Here is a 20,511-nt window from a genome sequence, read left to right on the forward strand (position 1 = left end):
AAAAGAAAAAAAAAAGTACTAAACTCTCATCAAACTCTCTCTTGGTGATATTTCACTCAGTGTTTTCTTATTCTCGCCTCAGTAGAATTTTTACACTCAGTTGTAATGCTTTAAGAATAAAGCCTTATTGAAATAAATCTTGGTGCAATTATGAAATTGAAGACCCATTCTACTTCTCTTCCTGCTTCCTTTCCTTCTTTTGTATCACCTCTGTAATCTGTTTTTAGGTATTTTATACATATCAGTGTATATATATACATATATATTTGTATGATGTAACTTATAGATGACTTTTAGTTTGAAAACTTGCTGAACAATATCGTTGATACGATAAAAATTTTGAATTTAAGGCACAACATTTTGAATGGCTATGTCCTCTGGACCAGGGCTACCCAAAATGTGGTCCACAGAACGAATCTGTCTGTGATCTGCTTGCTGCCAGTCTGTGATGATGTGCCGATAGAACTTGAGAGTAAGCCTTTATAGACTTGCGTAAGCAATTTCTCAGAGTAATTTTATGTCCGTTGAGTATGTCTGAAATAATGTCTGCCGAAGAAAAGCAAGTGGTTGGTCACATGCTGGTCTCCTCCTCCCCCCCTTTTTTCTCCCCCTCTTTCTCCTTCTTTTCCTCTTTCTTCTTTTTGTCTTCCTTGTCCTCCTCCTCTAGATATAAGAGGCCATGGTGTTTACACAAGGTTATCAACAGTTGTTCCTCTCAGTCCATGCAATGGCAACTTAGTTTAAAACCACTGTTGGAGGAGGTCATAGAGAGGACATGCCTGCAGGGTGACCAGGGGGCTGGACCCAGGCAATTAGAGGCTCTTCAGCCTTCCTCTGTCCCTGCAATGTATGTTCTGTCCATTGTTCCTGTAGCTGGAGCCACTTTCAAGGACACAGAGAGAGTATGTGTTGTTGAGATCACCTGGACTGAATATGGGACTGTGACTGAACCTGGTTAAGATGTGTGTATAAACAAGACTCTGGCAGGCAGGTGCAGAGATTTACTTGCCTTTCGTTTGCCCAAGACAAGCCTCATATGTAAGTTCCCTTGCTTATTACACGTGCCACCTACCAATCTGGAGTTATCTGCCTTTCTTTATTTTCTCCTTGCTTTCTGTCTATGAGAGCCAGTTTCGAATTTCTCCCAGGGAACTCCCGAGGCTGTGAACCAACAACCACTATTTAGAATAATTCTTTTCCTCTGTAGTTCCATTAAAAAAAATTTCTGTTTTGTAACCTGAATTTTTTGTTGAATAAAGTCCAGTTCTTCAGCTTGATTTCCAGGATCTTTCACGACTTAAACCCAGTTTAACAGTTTGAACTCCTCATAATTCTCGTGTAAAAGTTATATTATTTCTCCTTATTGTCTATTTCAACCATTTCTCATCTCAGAATGTTTTCCTTGCTTATGTATCTCTCTCTTTTTTAAAGATGAGATTCAGAACCTCACTTCTCCAAGATTGCTGCAGGGCCCTTGACTTTTTGTCATTTTTTTATAGAATTCCTTCAGCTCTTAGCCATGTTATCTTTGGTGCTGTTGCCATTGTGTTAACTCTATCTTGTCTATCTGATGAAAATAAATATCCTTTGATGGCAAAAGAAGTTCTTATATGTTGTTTGTATTTTCTGCTCCCTGGGGTTGAAAACATATGATAGGTGGTTTAAGAACCCAGCTGAACCTTGACACTGGTAAAAGATGTTGATTGGTGAGCTATGTTAATAAGTGGATGCCCAGTGCCAGCAGGATCTACTGTTCAACTGTTTCTCTCATGCACACCATCCTCAAAATGCAACTGCATCAAGTTTGTTCATTAGCAGCATAATGAACCCATGTCTTTGGACATTCTGTGCTTTGAAAAAGCTGAAACCTCAAAGGTAAACACTTCATATGCCAAGGGCTTCTTACGCTTTTCATAAGGCTGGGAGTACCCCAAAATACTTGATGGAAAAAAAATTATTTTGCCAATTATTTGGCACTGTGCTGCTTCAGTAATAGACACATCTCCAGTTCCTGTAAGGTATGGGTTTGAGGGCTGGTTTCCAGGTAAATATAGACAAGGGAATAACTGCTCCTCCTTGCCTGGAGGCTCTGAACCTGCCTGCATCATCCCAGCTCTGAAGGAGGAACAGCTGCCAGAGGCCAAGCACCGCCTTCAGGTTCTCAGTGAACTTCCAGAAGCCACATCAGCTGTCCTCAAAAGTCATGCTCCAGAAAGGGTCCTTTCTCAAATGTTCCATCTCTCAGTAGCTCTACCCAGTAACCAACTTTGTGAAGATTAATGTCTTCCTCCTCTGCCCAAATGGAAGGAGGAAGCAGCACTTTGACTTAGAAGTCTGTCTTTTATTTTAACATTAAATATGTCAATTTTTTTTCTTTTCCTTTTTTAGAGCTGTACCTGTGACATTGGAGTTTCCCAGGCTAGTGGTAGCATCAGAGCTGCAGCTGCTGGCCTGTGCTACAGCCACAGCAACGCCAGGTCCGAGCGGCATCTGTGACGTACGCCACATTTGAGGCAACGCCGGATCCTTAACCCACTGAGCCAGGCCAGGAATTGAACCCACATCATCATGAATATTAGTCAAGTTCTTAACCCCTAAGCCACAATGACAAGTCCTAAATATGTTGATTTTATTAGTAAAAATTACTTCAAAGAGAAATTTTAAAAGTCCCATCATAATACTAGGAAGCAATATTAGAACTATCTTTCAAATAGTGGCTAACTCTAATGAAAGCTTGTAATATACCACTGCAGTTTTTCTGAGCCCAGATGGGTATATGAAAGCAGACAGCTGTCTCAAGATGTAGCTGAACAATGAATTATATAAGACTGAATAAACTGATGGTGAAAATTTTATTTTTTTATGAGACTTGGAATGGGTAAAAATGAGCATTGTGTGTTCTTTCACTGGAGTTGTGCTGAGTGTTGTCTGGCTGGTCCTCCAGGGAATATTTGTTTGTATTTGATTACTTCACTATCTGATTGACTAGTCTATTTCATAGCTCTGTAGGGATAGGACTGAAGTCATAAAAAACTGCTAACAACATTAAGTTTTTCCTGTCCACAGTCATGCCAACAGTATTGTCCATAGAAATGCAAAGGCTCTAAAGAGCAAACAAATGAAAAAACAAAACGGAAACAGGCTCAAAGGAACAGAGAACAAACTGGTGGTTGTCAGAGGGGAGAAGGGAGGGGCTGGACAAAACAGACGAAAGGGATTACAAGGTATAAATTTACGAAGTAAAAAGTCACGGGGAAATAATGTATATAGTAGGGAATATAGCCAATAATATTTTAATAACTTTGTATGGTGACAGCTGCTTACTACATCTATCCAAACTTCACCCCAACCCTAATTCCTAATTGCCTGACAATTATTTTTTTTCTCAAAGAACTTATCTTCTAACATACCATATAATTTAATCATCTGTTGTATCTACAATTTATTGTCTAACTTTCTCAGGTATGTTGGAAGCTCCATGAGGTCAAGGCCTTTTGTTTTGTTTGCCGATATAATCCAAGTATTGAATAGATGCTCAATAAATATTTTTGAATGAATTCACATGGAATTGATTCTGGATGCCAGCAAATATGGGATGTCAGAAAAAGGATATGTAGTCAGCCTGACCAGTTCCTGAAAAATCGCTTCTCTCTCTCCTCCCTGTACTAGACCTAGACAATTACGGAAATGGCAGCAGACCTCAGAAATGCTCAGAGCCTGATGTTGAATTCCTAAGGCGCCCCTGGGGGGAGGCTCACTGATGAGGATGAGGTATGAGAGTGGTTGAGTCCAGACTCCAACACCCAGATCCTTGCCCTGAGGTGCTTCAGTTCCTTCCCAGCCCTTAACCTTGGCAAGGAGGCACAAACTAAGCTGAAGGCTGCCATCCCTTTCCAGCCAGGGAAATAGACTCTGTGGAAATGTGAGCTCACAGAGGAAATCAATGAGGCTTCTGAGGAGAGCAAGATGCCCAACATACTGCAAACCTATATCTGAACACACCAAGAGCATTTACAAAAATTTCATCTCACATTAAAAGAAAGACAAGTTGAAGGAAGTCTTTATTTTAAAATAATTTGTATATTCAGATTACATTCTCAGACCACAGGGCAGTTAAGCTAGAAGTCAATAGCAAAAAGAGCAATCTTAAGACATTTATAAAAGAAGCTACCAGAAGTAATAAATTAATTTAATAATGTCACAGAATCCAAATTTAATATAAAAAAGTTGTATTTTGGAGTCCTCTCAGTGGTGCAGTAGGTTAATTATCCACCTTGTTTCTGTGGCAGCACTGGTTCTATCCCCAGCCTGGCACAGTGAGTTATGGGTCCCATGTTGATGCAGCTGTGGTGTAGGTTGCAGCTCTGGCTCAGATTCAACCCCTGGTCCCTGGAACTTCCATATGCCACCGGTGCAGCCAGGGGGAAAAAACTCTATTTCTATCTACTGGCAATGAATAATTGGAAATTGGAGTAAAAAATACCATGGTAGCAGGATCAAATATATTAAATATTTATTGATAAATTTAATATAATATAGATAAGACCTGAACACTGAAAACTGCAAAACATTGCTGGGAGAAATTAAGGAAGCTGGGAGTAGCTTTTTCCATGAGGTGCCCTGTCGTAGGACAGAATGGAGGCAAGGCAAGAGCAGCTTGTGGCGTCTGGAGTGGGAATAAAGTCATGCTGAAGTGGCTTTGCCATCAATGTTGACAACTGTAGGAGATATCTCCAGATATTGCTACATGACATCATCTGAGACCAGTGATTTATGAGTATACATGGAAGAGCCTCCAAAAACTCCCAGAACTAATGGTGAAGCATTTGAATTAGGCTGAATTTCTCTGAGATAAGAGGGATAGCTCATTCCTATGGTGAATATATCCCAGGAAACACAGTTTAAATAAATGAAAGCCATACACCTAGACTGACTTTCCTAGACCATAAATGTATCTTAGAATCAGTGTCTTTGGTTTCTGGAAAGTCTTTAATTATAGGCATTCTTTTTTTTTCTTATAACCGAATAAATAAATATCTTGAATGAATGAAGTAATTAGTAATCATTTCCCACCCCACCCTCCCTTTCTGTATTGATGAAGACAGAGCCTTGGGTTGATGCATTGAAAACATACAGAAATATTGAAGATCCCGGAATCAGGTTGCTAGAGTTTTTCATCCTAGATACTTTTGGGAATAGACTTTACTTTCTGTAGTAGTTTGAAGCCTGCTTCCAGTATAGTGAAACTTTGATTCATAAACGTGTAATCTATTTAGGTTTCGGGCTTTCAATCTTAATTTGATCTGGCTGAAACTTATCCAAATATTTTTGTGACTAACCTGTAATTAGTAAAGAGAGAAAGCAGGGGGAAGGAAGGGAGAGATAGAGGGAGATAGGGTGTGTGTGTGTGTGTGTGTGTGTGTGTGTGTGTGGGAGAGGGAGAGAGAAAAAAAAGGGGGGGTACTGAGAGACAGATTGATTATGTGGTTGTGTTTATGGAAATTGGAAGTTCTGGCAGTTAAAACTTAACCACTTTAGAGTACTGATGTTATGATAATAACAGAAATGAACTTTGATTATTATTGTAGGAAGGAAAATCCAAGACTCTTTTCCTCTTTCCTCCCCTCTTGCCATTTTTCTTATTTGGATTCCTGTGGCTTGTGTGGTTCATGCTACTCACCTAGCAGTTAGTTAGCATTGATTTCACTCTCTATAAACGTTCATGTCCATTTCTCCTCCTACCTATGAGACTATGGAAGTAATAACACCTCTCAGGGTTGTTGTGGATCTCAAAGCAGATTAGGTGTGCAATGATGCTTGAAAAATTATAGTGCTGAATATAATTCTGGGACACCAGCCGAGTGATCTGGGGTTCAAAGTAAGGTTAGGAATCTGTGTACTGGGAATACACATGGATGCAGAGGCCTGGTTGCACATACTGGGTCAGGCAGGAGAAGGTGACACCTCTGGGGTTCTTCTTTGTCCCTTGGTATACTGGCCCACTGGAGAGCAAGACTGGCCCTTTTGATACGATCTCACTGATGGCTGGATTGAGGTTCCAGGCATAACTGTTGTCTCGAATATTGACTTGGGTACTGGAGAAGGCTTTGACAGAGGAAAGACCCAATGACTCGATTTTCAGGCAAAGACAAAATAATATGATAGAGACTTTGCTGGTCGCTTTCTCTGTAAGGCTTGGTAAGATTACAAATAGAAGTGTTTTCACTGTAAGAACAAAGTAGACTGAAAAAAAATCTTGAATGTTTGTCTACCCTTCTAAATAAACTCCTAGGCTACCAACAACTTTCTTTCAGAAGAACAATCCTTAAGGTTTTGTATTTTCTTTTGCGATTTATTCTTTGATTTTTGTACCAAGAAATGTAAACACCAGGGGGAAAAACTCCTGAAAACCCCAAAAACTCTTGCTGAAAATGAAACCATGTTCTTGAAGAAGGGAAGAAGAATAGATTAGTAGACTGAACACTCCTTGGATGTGTAATAGGCAACTTGAACCCACCAAAGTCAGCATTATACTCTTGGTTTCCAGCCCTCATAAACCTGCTGTAATCTTCATTTCACCACCATTCTCTCACTTGCTCAGACCAAAAAACCTTAGAAGCATTCTTGACTTTCTTCTTTTTCTTTTTTCATTTTTACCACTGTACCTGTGGCATATGGAAGTAGGCCAATGCCACAGCCATGACAATGCCATATTGTTAACCCACTGAATGAGGCCAGGGATTAAACCTGTGTTCTCACGGACACTATGTTGGGTTCTTAACCCACTGAATCACAACAGGAACTCCAAACTCTCTTGTTTTTCTTAAATCTGACATGCAAATCCTATTGGCTTTTCCTAGAAAAATTTCCCCCATCTGGAAGCCTTAGCATCTTCATTGCTACTTCCTTCGTCAGCACCCTCATCATCTCTCCCTCGGGAAATGTCACTGTCTGGTGTCCCTGAATCCACTCATATGCTTTTATAAGATGTTTGCCAGCCAGCAGACAGAGTGACTCTTTAAAACCTAACTGAGATCATGTCGTGTACCTGTTCAAACTCTCCTTGTCTCATTAGCATGAAATCAGTCTCCTCAGGAGACACATATTATGGCTGGCTTCCTCTCTGACCTCACCTCTTTCTACTTTTCCTCTTGCTCACTGCCTCCAGCCATGCTGGCTTTTCTGCTGTGCCCCAACCATGCCTAATACCTTCCCAACTCAAGGCCTCACATTTGCTTCTGCCCCCTGAAACCTGGAGATGTCCAGGTCTCCTTTCTTCCCTCAGGTACATCTTTGCATAAATATCCCCAACTTAATATATCCTTTCCCCACCCATATATATATATATATATATATATATATATATATATATATTTTATTTTTTATTTTTTTTTGTCTTTTTGCCTTTTCTAGGGACGTCCCTGCGGCATATGGAGGTTTGCAGGCTAGGGGTCGAATTGGAGCTGTAGCTGCCAGCCTATGCCAGAGCCACAGCAATGCGGGATCCGAGCCACATCTGCAACCTACCTACACCACAGCTCATGGCAATGCCGGATCCTTAACCCACTGAGCAAGGCCAGGGATTGAACCCGCAACCTCATGGTTCCTAGTCGGATTCGCTAACCACTGCACCACGACAGGAACTCCCCCACCCATACTTTTAATTCAAGTATAGTTGATTTATAAGGTTGTGCCAATTCTGCTGTACAGCAAAGTGACTCAGTCATATATATATAGATATGACTTAGTCATATCTATATATATAAAGAATGTATGTATCTATATATTCTTTTAAAAAAATATTATTTTCTGGAGTTTCTGCTGTGGCGCAGTGGGATTGGTGGCATCTTGGGAGTGCTGGGATTCAGTTTTGATCCCTGGCCTGGCATAGTATGTTAAGGATCCAGTGTTGCTGCAGCTATGGCTTAGGTTGCAATTGCGTCTTGGATCTCTGGCCCTGGAACACCATATGCCTTGGGGCAGCCAAGAAAGAAAAAAAAATTATTTTCCATCATGGTCTATCTCAGGAGGAAGGATATATTTCCCTGTGCTATACATTAGGACCTTGTGTTTTATCTGTTCTAAATGTAGTAGTTTGAATCTACTAACCCCAAACTCCCCATCCATCCCACTCCCTCCCCTCCCTCTGTTCTCCATGTCTGTAAGTCTGTTTCTATTCATATTTTAGACTCCATGATAAGTGATATCATATGGTACTTGTCCTTCTCTTTCTTACTTACTTCACTTAGTATGATAATCTTGAGTTGTATCCATCTTGCTGTGAATGGAATTATTTTGTGCTTTTTTATGACTGAGTAGTATTCCACTATATATGTGTACTGTATCTTTTTCTTTTTTTTTTTTGGCTTTTTAGAGCTGCACTTGTGGCACATGGAAGTTCCCAGGCTAGGGGTCTAATTGGAGCCGTTGCTGCCGGCCTGCACCAGAGCCACAGCAGTGCCAGATCTGAGCTGCATCTGCGACCTACACCACAGCTCATGGCAATCCCAGATCCTTAACCCACTGAGTGAGGCCCGGGACCAAACCCACAATCTCATGGTTCCTAGTCAGATTTGTTTCCACTGAGCGACTATGGGAACTCCTACTGTATCTTCCTAATCTGCTCATCTGCCAATGCATGGATATTGTTTCCATGTCTTGGCTATTTTGAATAGTGCTGCAGTGAACATAGGGGTGCATGTATTTCTTTAATGAAAGTTTTGTCCAGGTATATGCCCAGGAGTAGGATTACTGGATCATATGGCCATTCTATATTTAGTTTCCTGAGGTACTGCCATACTGTTTTCCATAGTGGATATACCAATTTACATTCCCACCAGCAGTGTAGGAGGGTTCTTTTTTCTCTACACCCTCTCCAGCACTTTTTATTTGTAGACTTATTAATGATGGCCATTCTGACCAGTGTGATTCCTCACCCATGTTTTATAAAATGGGACTTCACAAGCCTTTATCCCCTTCTCTCTTTATTTTTATTTTTCAAATCATTTGTAATGTCTTTCATTGTATTTAGATCTACTTAATTCATCTGAGTATTGAATGCTCTCCCATTAGAATGTAAACTCCGTGAGGGCAGAAATTTGCGCTGGAAAGCAGCTGAGCCTAAGCTGGTGCCAACATAAAGTAAATGCTTAGTAAATGAATTAAGCATTAAGTCTTATCCACAAAAACCTCCCCTCTCATTGTATAGAGAAGAAAATGACTGGAAGCAGGAGTAAAGAGGAAACACCTGGATAAAATATGAATGAAAGCACCTGAAGACCCTGTGATAAATTTTAAAACATATTGCACAGAATTCCAAGTAAAAAACGACAGTGTTTGTTTGTCATCTACTGTGTGAAATGGAAGTCTAAACTCTTTCCATACAAACATTTGAAAAAGAACAGAGAACCTCACAAAGCTGGGTCTGCCGTTTCACCCCATGCTAACCAGAAGAGAGCCTTGTTCCAGCCACAGAAAATTGAATGCAGAACTGTCAGGGAAGCTCCCCACCCAGGTGAATCCATTTGTCTTTTAGTAGCCTTTCTGGGGCTTTCCAAGGCCACCCATAAATAGTTATCACCGAGGTTAAGAGGACGAGACACACGGAGGTCATCAGAAAGCAAACCCTGTTTTGCTTCCTCTTGATCTTAAAAGAGCCAGTTAAACCATACTTTGTTCAAAACTGTCATTTTAACCAAATATTTTTGCAGTTATTTTGAAAACACATGCGTATATGTTATAAATTATTTCTGCACAAAATTCAATTTTCAGGTGAGCATATTAATGTTCTGACACAAACAAAATCACTATTTCTTGTGCTTTAGAAAGACCACATCTTTCCAAAATACCAGCTATATCTGGGAGCCAGTTGTCTCACTCAACAAAGGAACGAGGATTTGTAAGAATTAGTTTTGGGAAATGGAGGTTACCCAGAGTCAGTATATCCTTTGATTACTGATTTAGTTTGGAATTTGGAAAAGAACTTTCAGGTCATTGGTTATCAATCCTTGTGGTACTTGTATGTAGCTCAGCTGTCTCAGGGATGTCTAGGGTTCTGCCAGTCAGTTGGGTCTCGGAGCACATGCTTTTTTGCATCCAGTAACATTTATTTAGGGAAGTGTCTACAACAGACTTGCCCCTGAGCTAGCACTGGACACAAAGAGGGCACCAGGTGCGTCATTGCTGCGTGGTCCCTGCCACAGTTGGCCAGATTGCATTGCCTGCACAGATCAACACACCTCCTGGATCTCCTTGCTTATTATTTTAAAAAATATAACAGGTTTATTGAGATATAATTCAGATATCGTACAATTCTGTTTAAAGTGTACAATTTAATGGCTTTCAGTATATTCACAGATTTGTGCCACCATTCACCTTTCGCATACCATACATTCACTCCCCCTTGTTGCAGCTCCTGACAAGCAGTAATCAGCTCTCAGTATCTCTGGATTTGAACATTTTATATAAATGGAACCATACAATATGCGGTCTATTGTGTTTGGCTTTTTTCACTGAGCATAATGTTTTGAAGCTTCAACAGTATTGTGGCATGTATTAGTCCTTTTTTAAATTGCCAAACAATATACCCACATATGAATTTACCAGATTTTTAAAAATCCATTCACCATTTGATAGACCTGTGTATACTTTTTGGCAATCATGAATAATGCTGCTGTGAACATTTGTGTGCACTTTTTTTTGTGTGGACATGTATTTCCATTTCTCACAGATATGTACCTAGAGTACCATTTCATGGTAACTCTGTGTTTAGCTTTTTTAGGAGATGCCAGACTGTTTTCCCTCCTTGCTTATGAATAATCAGAAGTTCTCCTCAGCTCTGTTTTTGAAAAAGTGATTTTTCTTACTCTGTAGAGTCAGTTGCCATTGGAAAGTAGGGATACCAGATTTTGTCTTCAGCAGTCAAAGATTCAACCTCTGGTTGGCTGTAAATAGCCACTTTCATAACAGAAACCAAGCGGAAAGATTAGAGTAACCTGGAGTAACTGATCCAGCCCTTCTTAATACTAAGTCTTTTTAGTGAATGCATGAAATAATTTAGTAAATGATGGCAACAATTATAGCTAATATCTGTTGGACATTATAGATGTTCCAGGTAGTCTCTGAAGTATGTTAAATGTATTTAGTCATCTAATTTTAGAACTACTAAAATGTTCTATAATCCTTACATTCTAGAGGGTAAGATTAAAAAAAAAAAAAGAATTACAGACAACTGTACTTCATCTGTACTAATGGCTCGGTAGAAAGAAAGGGTTTAGCTTGAAGAAAGAAAAACTGAAACAAAAGACAAACTGAATGGAAAGCTATTCAGAAGAGATGCACTTAGATGGGTTAAATAGAGTCATGTGGCAGGTATTTCAGTTTCAGGAAGCAGGAAATAGAGCAAATTACTATGATCTCTTCTGGGTCTGCATATTTACGATACTATCTCAATATTTAAGTTTTCTATAGGTACACAAAATTTGTTGCCAAAGTGTGATAGAAGCTACTAACTAAAGAGAAATGAGGAACTGTTCTTATACAACATTTTGATTGGCGCTTGTTAAAAGCTGTCCTGTTGTAAAGTGCCCTTCTCTTACCTAGTATGAAAACCCATTTGAGTAGATTTGCCCACTATAACCTACTTCAAAGACCAGTGTGAACACATAGAGTCAGAAAAACAAACAAACAATGAGAAACAAAACATACAGTATGTTGTTTGTGATATGTTTAAAGAGGGGTACATGTATATTTATCATAACAAATGTTAAGCTGAAAAAGCTACTACAAATAACAAATAATTATAATTTGTATACTAATGCCATTTCCTATTAAAAGATTTATAATACATGTCAGGGAATCCACAAGTGGGTTTCTTCCTGGAAATAAAAACCAAACTTATCAATTTGCCTCAGTATATTAGGTAAGAAAAAAAAATGGTTGTCTAACTGAAGATTGCATTGTGCTAATTCTGATGTTGTGTACAGTTGACCATACAGGAATTTTACATTTGGATTAAAGTTCTGAATCCACAAGTATGAAATAGTTTAGAAGCATAATTATTTTCCTCGAATTCTAAATTACCCTTAGAATTGAAGGTCAGGGGAAGAATCCCTAACCTGCGTTCTGCTTTAGTCCTTAAGATCCCATTACCAGCTGTTTGCAGTCATCTTCATTTCTCTGGAAAGACTAGACTTTTCTATTTAGCAACCAATCCAGGAATTAGATTTCAACACACTAACCACATCTTCCTTTTCTGTGTCATACTTGTATGCTTTGGGTCCTGAAAAGAAGTAAATGTAGCCTAAAAGAGACAAAGTCGAAGTTGTGGTTACTGACAATGACTTCAGAGGGGAATTGGGAATGAGTCAGGTGACAGTTAGCTAACCCTCTGCATATCTCTCTCTGAGCCCTGGAACCTGACACCCCTCACATGTCAATCATTTCTCATCTTTCTCACTGCCCCTGCTGGGGATGCTTGGTCCTTCTGCTCAGGGTGTTTCCCTCCAGGAAATCCTTTCCCTTTTCCTAGTCAACCTCTAGCCATTTTTAAAATACCATCTGAGGTTCCACGGTGAAATCTGCATCAACTGATGCCTGTTTTGATCTTTTCTTTTTCTTGGAATTATTGTCAAGACTATCACACAATTCAATACTAAGTTATATAGACTGTCATGTTTCCCAGTAATTTCATATGTGTTGGATGGAGAGGCATTTCCCGAAGATGGTAACCATTTCACAAGAGCAGAGACCATATCCGGAACAGTCTTTGCATTGCCGAACAGTGGCCAGTTCTGTGCCACATACTCAAGAAGAATATGCTGACTGACTGATTCAAAAGATTCAGTTAAACTTACTTAACCCAGTTCAATTCAATTTAACTTTCCCAGCTATGTGTTAAATTTCAGAAGTTGGGTGATGGAGTGGGAAAAGGTACCTAGAAGGTACTAATAGACTGAAGCTATACTTTTAAAACTTTCCATTTGTAAAGAGAGAACCATAATGATACCCTTTATACTCTTTCTGGTGGTTAATCTGGCTAGCTAAATTTAGAAGGGACTCAGAGCCAAAAACCAAACCAAATCAAAACAACAACAACAAAAATCCAAGGATTCCTGTTTGGGAACCTGTTTTCTGTGATGTTAAAGCAGACCCCAGATTTCTTGTTACAATTTCAACAAAGAAACTTTTCAGTAGAAACACTCACCGTTTAATTCCACGGCAGCATCTATTTGGCCATTAACTCCTGAAAATTCTTCTTCAGTATTCTTTGGATAGTCTTTATCCATTTTCCTTTTTCGTTCATCATAGCTGGAAGAAGTATTATTTCAAATAATATTAATAAGAGATTTTTATTGCTTGTAGAGGACAATGTGCTATTCAGGTATATTTAGCCAGGGCTGACTTTTGATTTACTCTATTTTTAAATTTTTTTTCTTTTTACATCCACACCTGCAGCATATGGAAATTCCTGGGCTAAGGGTTGAATTGGACCTGCAGCTGCTGGCCTACACCACAGCCACAGCAACAGCAATACCGGATCTGAGTTGTATCTGCGACCTATGCCATAGCTTGTGGCAACACTGGATCCTTAACCCATTGAGCGAGGCGGGGATCCAACCCTCATCCTCATGGACACCGTGTTAGGTTCTTACCCTACTGAGCCACAGTGGGAGCTCCTGATTTATTTTGATTTATTTTAAATCTGTTTTCCTGTCTATCTTTGTCTCTCTCTCACACACAAACACACACATATTCTGACATAACTCTCCCAGGTTCCAGAGGTTCTGGGACTGCTAGGTTGGGAGTCATTGCTCTAAATAGTCTCTTAAAAAACCACCAGGTACATTGTTTAGAATGAGTTAAATATTATAGGGTCATATTTCTGTAATTAAAAATTATATTACCTATATTTTAAATTACCTATATTTTAATTACATATAGGTAATTAAATTACCTATATTTTTAATGATTTATTTACTGTTATAATTTCTCTCTCCATGTATGAATTTCTCGGCTCACCAAACAGTTGAAAGCCCTTTATAGAGGCTTTTATTAATGAGCTTCCTGCTATGTACCTTCAGAGGAGGGATTGAACAAACAATGCAAATGTGTGAATAGTCAGTAGATTAAAAACAAGAAGCAAGAAAATCTAGAATAACTGAAACTCTGCCTTTTAAATCTTTTTAATTAAATTAAATTGCTTTTGTTTCCTAGAAAGATTATACGACTAACTGAAAAGTAGATTAGATTTCTTTTTCTGAATCCACAAATATCATACAGTGATAACTCTAAGGATTGGTTAAGACATCTCTTTGTGATCTAAGTTACCCTTTGTGAAAAAGACTGTGACTTGTATGAATCAGCATGACTTGTGTGAGTTCAGCATGTAGGCAGAGCAGACTCACTCCTTCAAGAAGCTTTCATTTAAAGTGTGAGAAAGTCCCTTTATCATCAGCACAGAGCTCCCAATGGGGGCATTCCCAAGGTGCTCACCCCACTCCTTTCCCACCAAAAGGTCAGACTATTTCTTCTGGTTCCTGGGCTACTGGGAGTTTCCTGTGGTATCAGATCACACCCACCTTCTTCTGAAATGTGCCTCTCATGTGGCTATGACTACACAGACCGGGGGACAGATCTCTCACGATATTAAGCAGGATCGAACATGGGGAAAGAAGTATTCAGGCTGAAACTGACTAGTGGGTTGAGCTGCTTTATGGGGTGTTGAGGGTAGGAAACCAGTTCCTGGAAGTCCGAATTCCCTTTCCAGGGGAACCATTAGAGCCTTCCAATAGCCCAGGGGGAAAAAACCAAGCTATATAAGTTATATTAAGTACAAATAAAAATGGAAGCCATGTACTGTGTTTTGTCAACATCAGAAGTGCCCTTACAGGAGTTTCCTGGTGGCTCAGTGGATTAAGGGTCCAGGGTTGTTGTTGCTATGTTGCAGTTCAATCCCTGGCCTGAGAACCTCTATATGCTGCTAGCATGGCCAAATAATAATACTAATAATTTGGAGTTCTCTTGTGGTGCATCAGGTTAAGGATCCAGTGTTGTCACTGAAGCAGATTGGGTCACTGCTGTGGCATGGTTTGATCCTTGGCCCAGGAGCTTCCGCATGCTGTGGGTGTGTCCAAAAAAAGAAAAAACATAGGCTAACACTGAGTGTGGAGACAGGGCACCTATACACTATTAGGAAGAGTGGCTGCCCAGTGGCAGGACTGGATTTAGGGAAAGACTGGAGAAAAAGAACAGCCATACATATTCCCTCTCCTATGGCTTGGATTTCTTCTGTTTATTTTGTTCTAATGTCTGAAATCTAGTGTCCTTTGTTAAAAATGGGAAGTGGGAGTTCCTGCCATAGCACAGTGGAAATGCATCCAGACTAGGAATGATGAGGTTGTGGGTTTGATCCCTGGCCTCGCTCAGTGGGTGAAGGATGCGGCCTTGCCATGAGCAGTGGTGTAGGTTGCAGATGTGGCTTGGATCTGGCGTGGTTGTGGCTATGGCTGTGGTGTAGGCCGGCGGCTACAGCTCTGATTCGACCCCTAGCCTGGGAACCTCCATATGCCGCGGGTGCGGCCCTAAAAAGACGACCAAAAAAAAAAAAAATGGGAAGTGAAGTACAGATTGTTCACATATTTATCTTTGTGTGTTAGGTTTTCTTTCACTTCCCTGTGATAGTTGTATTGAGGAAATGATGCTTTGACTGGAGGGAGTGAGGAAGATAATTCTAAACTTGAAATATTTGGGGGGTAGGATGCAAAAGGAAGAACAGAGTGACCAAGAAGCATTTGGCATATCTGTAGATATAGAGGGAAATGTGGTGGCGATGGGAGATGCCCAAGAACATTACTTATTTTCGAATTATTTGCTTAATGTTGACCCCTATACTCAGGGAAAGTGGTGAAATGACTTTCATGTCTTTATTCTTTCTGTCTGCTCGGAATAGAGGATTCAAAACTGAGCTATTATAGTTAGAGCCATGCCTTCCCTTTGCGTGTCTTAAATAGGCATTTATGAGTGATTTTTTAGTACTTGATCACATTTATATTATTTTATGGCAAAATGTGTTCTTAGTTCCAAACAAGTCGACTGACAAAGAATAGCTGTGTTACAAGTTGGGACCTGCTTGTATTATTCTTAAACTGGATGGAGAAATCTGGAAAGTATGAAAGGAGAAAGTAAAGTTTTTTTTTTTTTTTTGAGAATAGAAAAACCATTTAAATAATACAGGAATAGGAATAAGTTTTAAAGAGAAAATGATGATTATTAATCCAATAAAAAGATCTGAAAAAGAGATCTTTCTCTTTTCATCTGACTGCTTAGTTTGCTAAAGTGGGTCGTGGTGACATCTAAAATCTTATATATCTGTTCAGAGGTAATGGAGGTAATAATATTATATGTAATAAAATTTCAGAAGAAATTTTAGAGAAGGAATGTCCAGCTAAGAATTTTAATTTTCAAGCACGTTATTAAAAACCTAGGCAAAAATTTTGGCAAAACTGTGAAATCATTGTTTTTTTCCATCCCTTCTCCCATTTATATATTTAGTGATTATTCTCCCTTTCTGCTAGCCCCCTCTCTGCTCTCTCACATTTTGCTCTATAACTGCTTTTGTGAGAGTATTACTCTCAATAAAATCTATTTTGAAGTATCATCTGACACATAAATCACCATCTTAGCTAATTAAGGTTAGCTGATAACTGTATTTTTCATTTGGACCTTTTCTATAGACACTTATAGATGGGCATAGGGTTACCTACTTTTCATTTTACCAGGTAAGAATATTACCATCAAACTATCAAAATAAAAATACCAACTATTTTCATTATTATGCCACAAAGAAGAGTAATTTTAACACCAAAAAAAGGCAGAAAGGATATAATCTCAGAATAAAAGATGATTCTAGCCAATAATACTGATCCAGACCACACCCCCTATATTTATAATATTGTGCTATTTTTATTTTTCTGTGATCTTTTTTGTGAAGATCTAGCTCTTAGTTTCTGGACAGGTGTTTGAAGATTTCTGTTATAGAGCAGGGAGCACAATGTGTATAGTGAGATAGCTCTAGGTTTGCATTTTGACTGTTACCTGCTGACTCTGTGGTCCGCAAAAAGTGCTCCAACTCTGAGCTCCGGTTTCCTTATCATAGTCATAGGAATGAGAGAAATTCTCTCTCTCTCACACACACAATGCACCCCAAACACGTGTAGATATCAAGGACTGGCCCAAACTATAGGCCTTTATGGTTTATTTTGGACCCAAGAACCATAAACTGACTGGCTAGTATGAGACTGAATGAACTTTGTGATTTGAGTCGATAAACTCATCAAAGAGTTTATTTTAGTCTTTAATTTTTTTTTTATTTTATTTATTTATTTTGTTGTTGTTGTTGCTATTTCTTGGGCCGCTCCCGCGGCATATGGAGGTTCCCAGGCTAGGGGTTGAATCGGAGCTGTAGCCACCGGCCTACGCCAGAGCCACAGCAACACGGGATCCGAGCCGCGTCTGCAACCTACACCACAGCTCATGGCAACGCCGGATCGTTAACCCACTGAGCAGGGGCAGGGACCGAACCCGCAACCTCATGGTTCCTAGTCGGATTCGTTAACCACTGCACCACGACGGGAACTCCTAGTCTTTAATTTTTTAAACACACGTCTTTAGAATGACATTTTGTAGTAACAGGCAAGGTTGAGAAAAGGAGGATGAGGGAAGATTAGAGAATGTTGAGGTAGTCCAGAGACCTTGGCAAAAAAGGAGTTAGAAGGTCTGCTGGTATGCTGGGGGTTTTGCCGAAGGTAAAAGAAAATAAAAGTATATGATAGGATGAGAATTATGTGCACGGGTATTTTAACTGACAGTAAATAAATAAATAAATGGTGAATAGAATGAAAACTGACTACATTTTATACATGGGAAGGATCTATGGATTTCGATTCAGAGCGCATTAAATATAGCCTCAGTTGGCTACTCTTAGCTGTGTGACTTTGATCTAATCACTTAATCTCTTAGATACAATGCTTTAACCTATTAAATGGAGAGAGCAATACTTATTTCTCAAGATTGTTGAGAAGGCAGATGAGAAAATGAGAGAATATGGGAAAATACTCAGTGTGATTCCTAACACATAATGAACCATCAATAAATATTAGCTGAATTTTAATATTAAGAAAACATTTTTATTGTGAATCTGCTGTATGCTAGGTACCTGCTAAATTTACATTTTCTCATCACTGAGGTCTTGTTTGTGAAACCAAAATACCAAATAAAAATGACTGACCTGCTAACTATGTTTATTTGCTTTACAAGTATTTGTTTCATTACTTAATATTGATTAATGGGTATAGATATTTAATAAATCACTACTGACAGTTGAATTTCACTTGTAATATTATAGTGCAATAGATAACTGATGTGGTTTTTTTATATACTCTGCACCTTTGTAATGTAAGGATTTGGGGACTAGTTTGGTGAAGTGCCTATGTATTGTTTAATTTTATGCTTGGAACTGAAATTTGTTAGGAATTTCTGGTGTTTTGATTGCGAGGGTTTCTAACATATGTCAGTGGCGAAACTGACTCTTGCTGCCTTCTTTGAAGTACTGGATGGGGAGTTCAGGCTGCTAAAATGTGAAAAAGGATGGCAAAAAGGGGAATTTAGTGATAAGTATCTAAGATATGTTTCAAGAAGTTTCTTCAAAGAAACCTTTCTAGTGAAATAGAAATCTAGAGTCCTCTTTGAAGCTAATAATGCACTTACAGCCAGGAATCACAAGGCTTTCATGGAGGAAGGGGTCTTTGTGATCTACGCTAGAGAGGGCAGGGAGAGAATGGTCAAGAACAAAGAGGAGGGGAGAAGAGTGAGAAACTGCCATGTGCCATCCTAGACAGGTGTCTGGAGCCAGGTCCCCATGGGGAAAGTGACTATGAGAAAATTCTGGAACAAAGAATTTGTAACAATGTTGAAAAATATTGGTGGTCTCAATTACTACCTGATTGTATGACGAATGCAAATTTATATCTCCAGCCAGAATTCTCTGAGTTCAAGACCTGTATGTTGGAGTTTCTGTTGTGGCACAGCAGAAACAAATCTAACTAGGAACCATGAGATTGCGGGTTTGATCCCTGGCCTTGCTCAGTGGGTTAAGGATCCGATGTTGCCATGAGCTGTGGTGTAGGTCATAGATGTGGCTTGGATCTGCATTGCTGTGGCTGTGGCTGTGGTTGGCAGCTGTAGTTCCAATTCAACCCCTAGCCTGGGAATCTCCATATGCTGCGAGTGTGGCCCTAATAAGCGGAAAACAAACAAACAAACAAACAAAAACAAAAACAAAAACCCACAAAAAACCTGTATGTCTAACTCTCTCTCAGATATTTCTAATCTTTGGTCTCACCAACATGTCAGGCTACACACGTGAAAACTGGAATTCCTGTTTATTCCTTTAATTTTGCTTTACTTCTTAATTTTATTCTTTCCTCATTGAATGACTTTAGCATCCTTGTCAAAAATCAACTGAGCATAGATATATGGGTTTATTTCTCGACTCTCAATTATATTCCATAATCTATATGTCTATCCTCATGTTAATATCACGTTTTCTTGCTTTCTAGTAAGTTTTGAAATTGGGAAGTCCGAATTCTCCAACTTTGTTCTTCTTTTCCAAGATATTTTGGCTATTCTGGGTTTTATGAGTTTCCTTATACATTTTAAGATCAGTTTGTCAATTTCTACAAAGAAACCAGTAGTATTCCGATAGAGATTGAGTCTATAGATCAATTTGGAGAGCACCGCTATCTTAAAATTATTAAGGCTTCTGATCCATGAACATGAAATATCTTTCCATTTAGACCTTGTGTAATTTCTTTCAACAATGTTTTACAGTTTTCAGACTATATATTTTCCTCTTCTCCTGTTAAAATTTATTTCTAAGTATGTTTTTCTTCTTGATGCTATTGTAAGTAGAATTGTTTTCATAATTTCATTTTTGCATTTTCACTGAAATATATAGAAATACAGTAGAATTTTTTGATATTGAACTCATACTCTGCCAACTTCATGGACTGATTAGTTCTGATTTTTTTCATTTGAGGATTCCTTAGACTTTTCCATGTAAAAGATTGTATGACATACCAAGATAGTTTTACTTTCCTTCAGTCTGGATACTTTTTATATCATTCATTTTTGCTTAATTGCCCTAGTTAGAACATCCATAAAATCATGACTAGAACAAGTGAGAAAGGAAATTTTTGTTTCATTCCTGATTTTAGGGGGAAAGTGTCCAATCTTTCCTCCCTAGTATGTTATCAGCTGTGGATTTTCATTGATGCCTTTTATCAAGTTGAAAAAGCTTCCTCTATCCCTGGTTTGTTGAGTGCTTTTTATCACGCAATGGTGTTGGATTTTGTCAAACGCTTTTCCTGAATTAATTGCAATGGTCATATGGTTTTTAATTTTTAAATTATATTGGTATGATATATTTGTTAATTGATTTTCAGATATTAAACC

The 20,511-nt window shown here is 38.9% G+C and overlaps 2 protein-coding genes across 3 annotated transcripts in view; one reads left to right on the top strand and one right to left on the bottom strand.

Moving 5' to 3' along the window:
* Positions 1-20,511, top strand: part of LOC146399831 (uncharacterized) — a 250,265-nt gene that overhangs the window by 89,664 nt on the left and 140,090 nt on the right. The window contains exon 7 of one of the 2 annotated variants that reach the window (XR_014815138.1): positions 874-1,275. The exons of the other annotated variant lie outside the window; for it this stretch is intronic. The gene's annotated coding sequence lies outside the window, so the exon portion shown is untranslated. Of the gene's footprint in view, positions 1-873; positions 1,276-20,511 lie in introns of those variants that run through there. 2 annotated transcript variants of the gene reach the window in all.
* The window catches only part of MMP20 (matrix metallopeptidase 20), a 46,686-nt gene continuing 36,445 nt past the window's right edge, over positions 10,271-20,511 (bottom strand). The window contains 2 exon segments of the mRNA NM_213905.1: positions 10,271-12,301; positions 13,205-13,308. Of these exon segments, the coding sequence (NP_999070.1) occupies positions 12,201-12,301; positions 13,205-13,308 (205 nt within the window). The 3' untranslated portion in view covers positions 10,271-12,200.

Source organism: Sus scrofa, chromosome 9 (assembly GCF_054392235.1).
Source record: "Sus scrofa isolate SSC_HxYL_T2T_F1_AM1 chromosome 9, Sscrofa_HxYL_maternal_Yorkshire_Landrace_v2.0, whole genome shotgun sequence".
NCBI lineage: Eukaryota > Metazoa > Chordata > Mammalia > Artiodactyla > Suidae > Sus > Sus scrofa.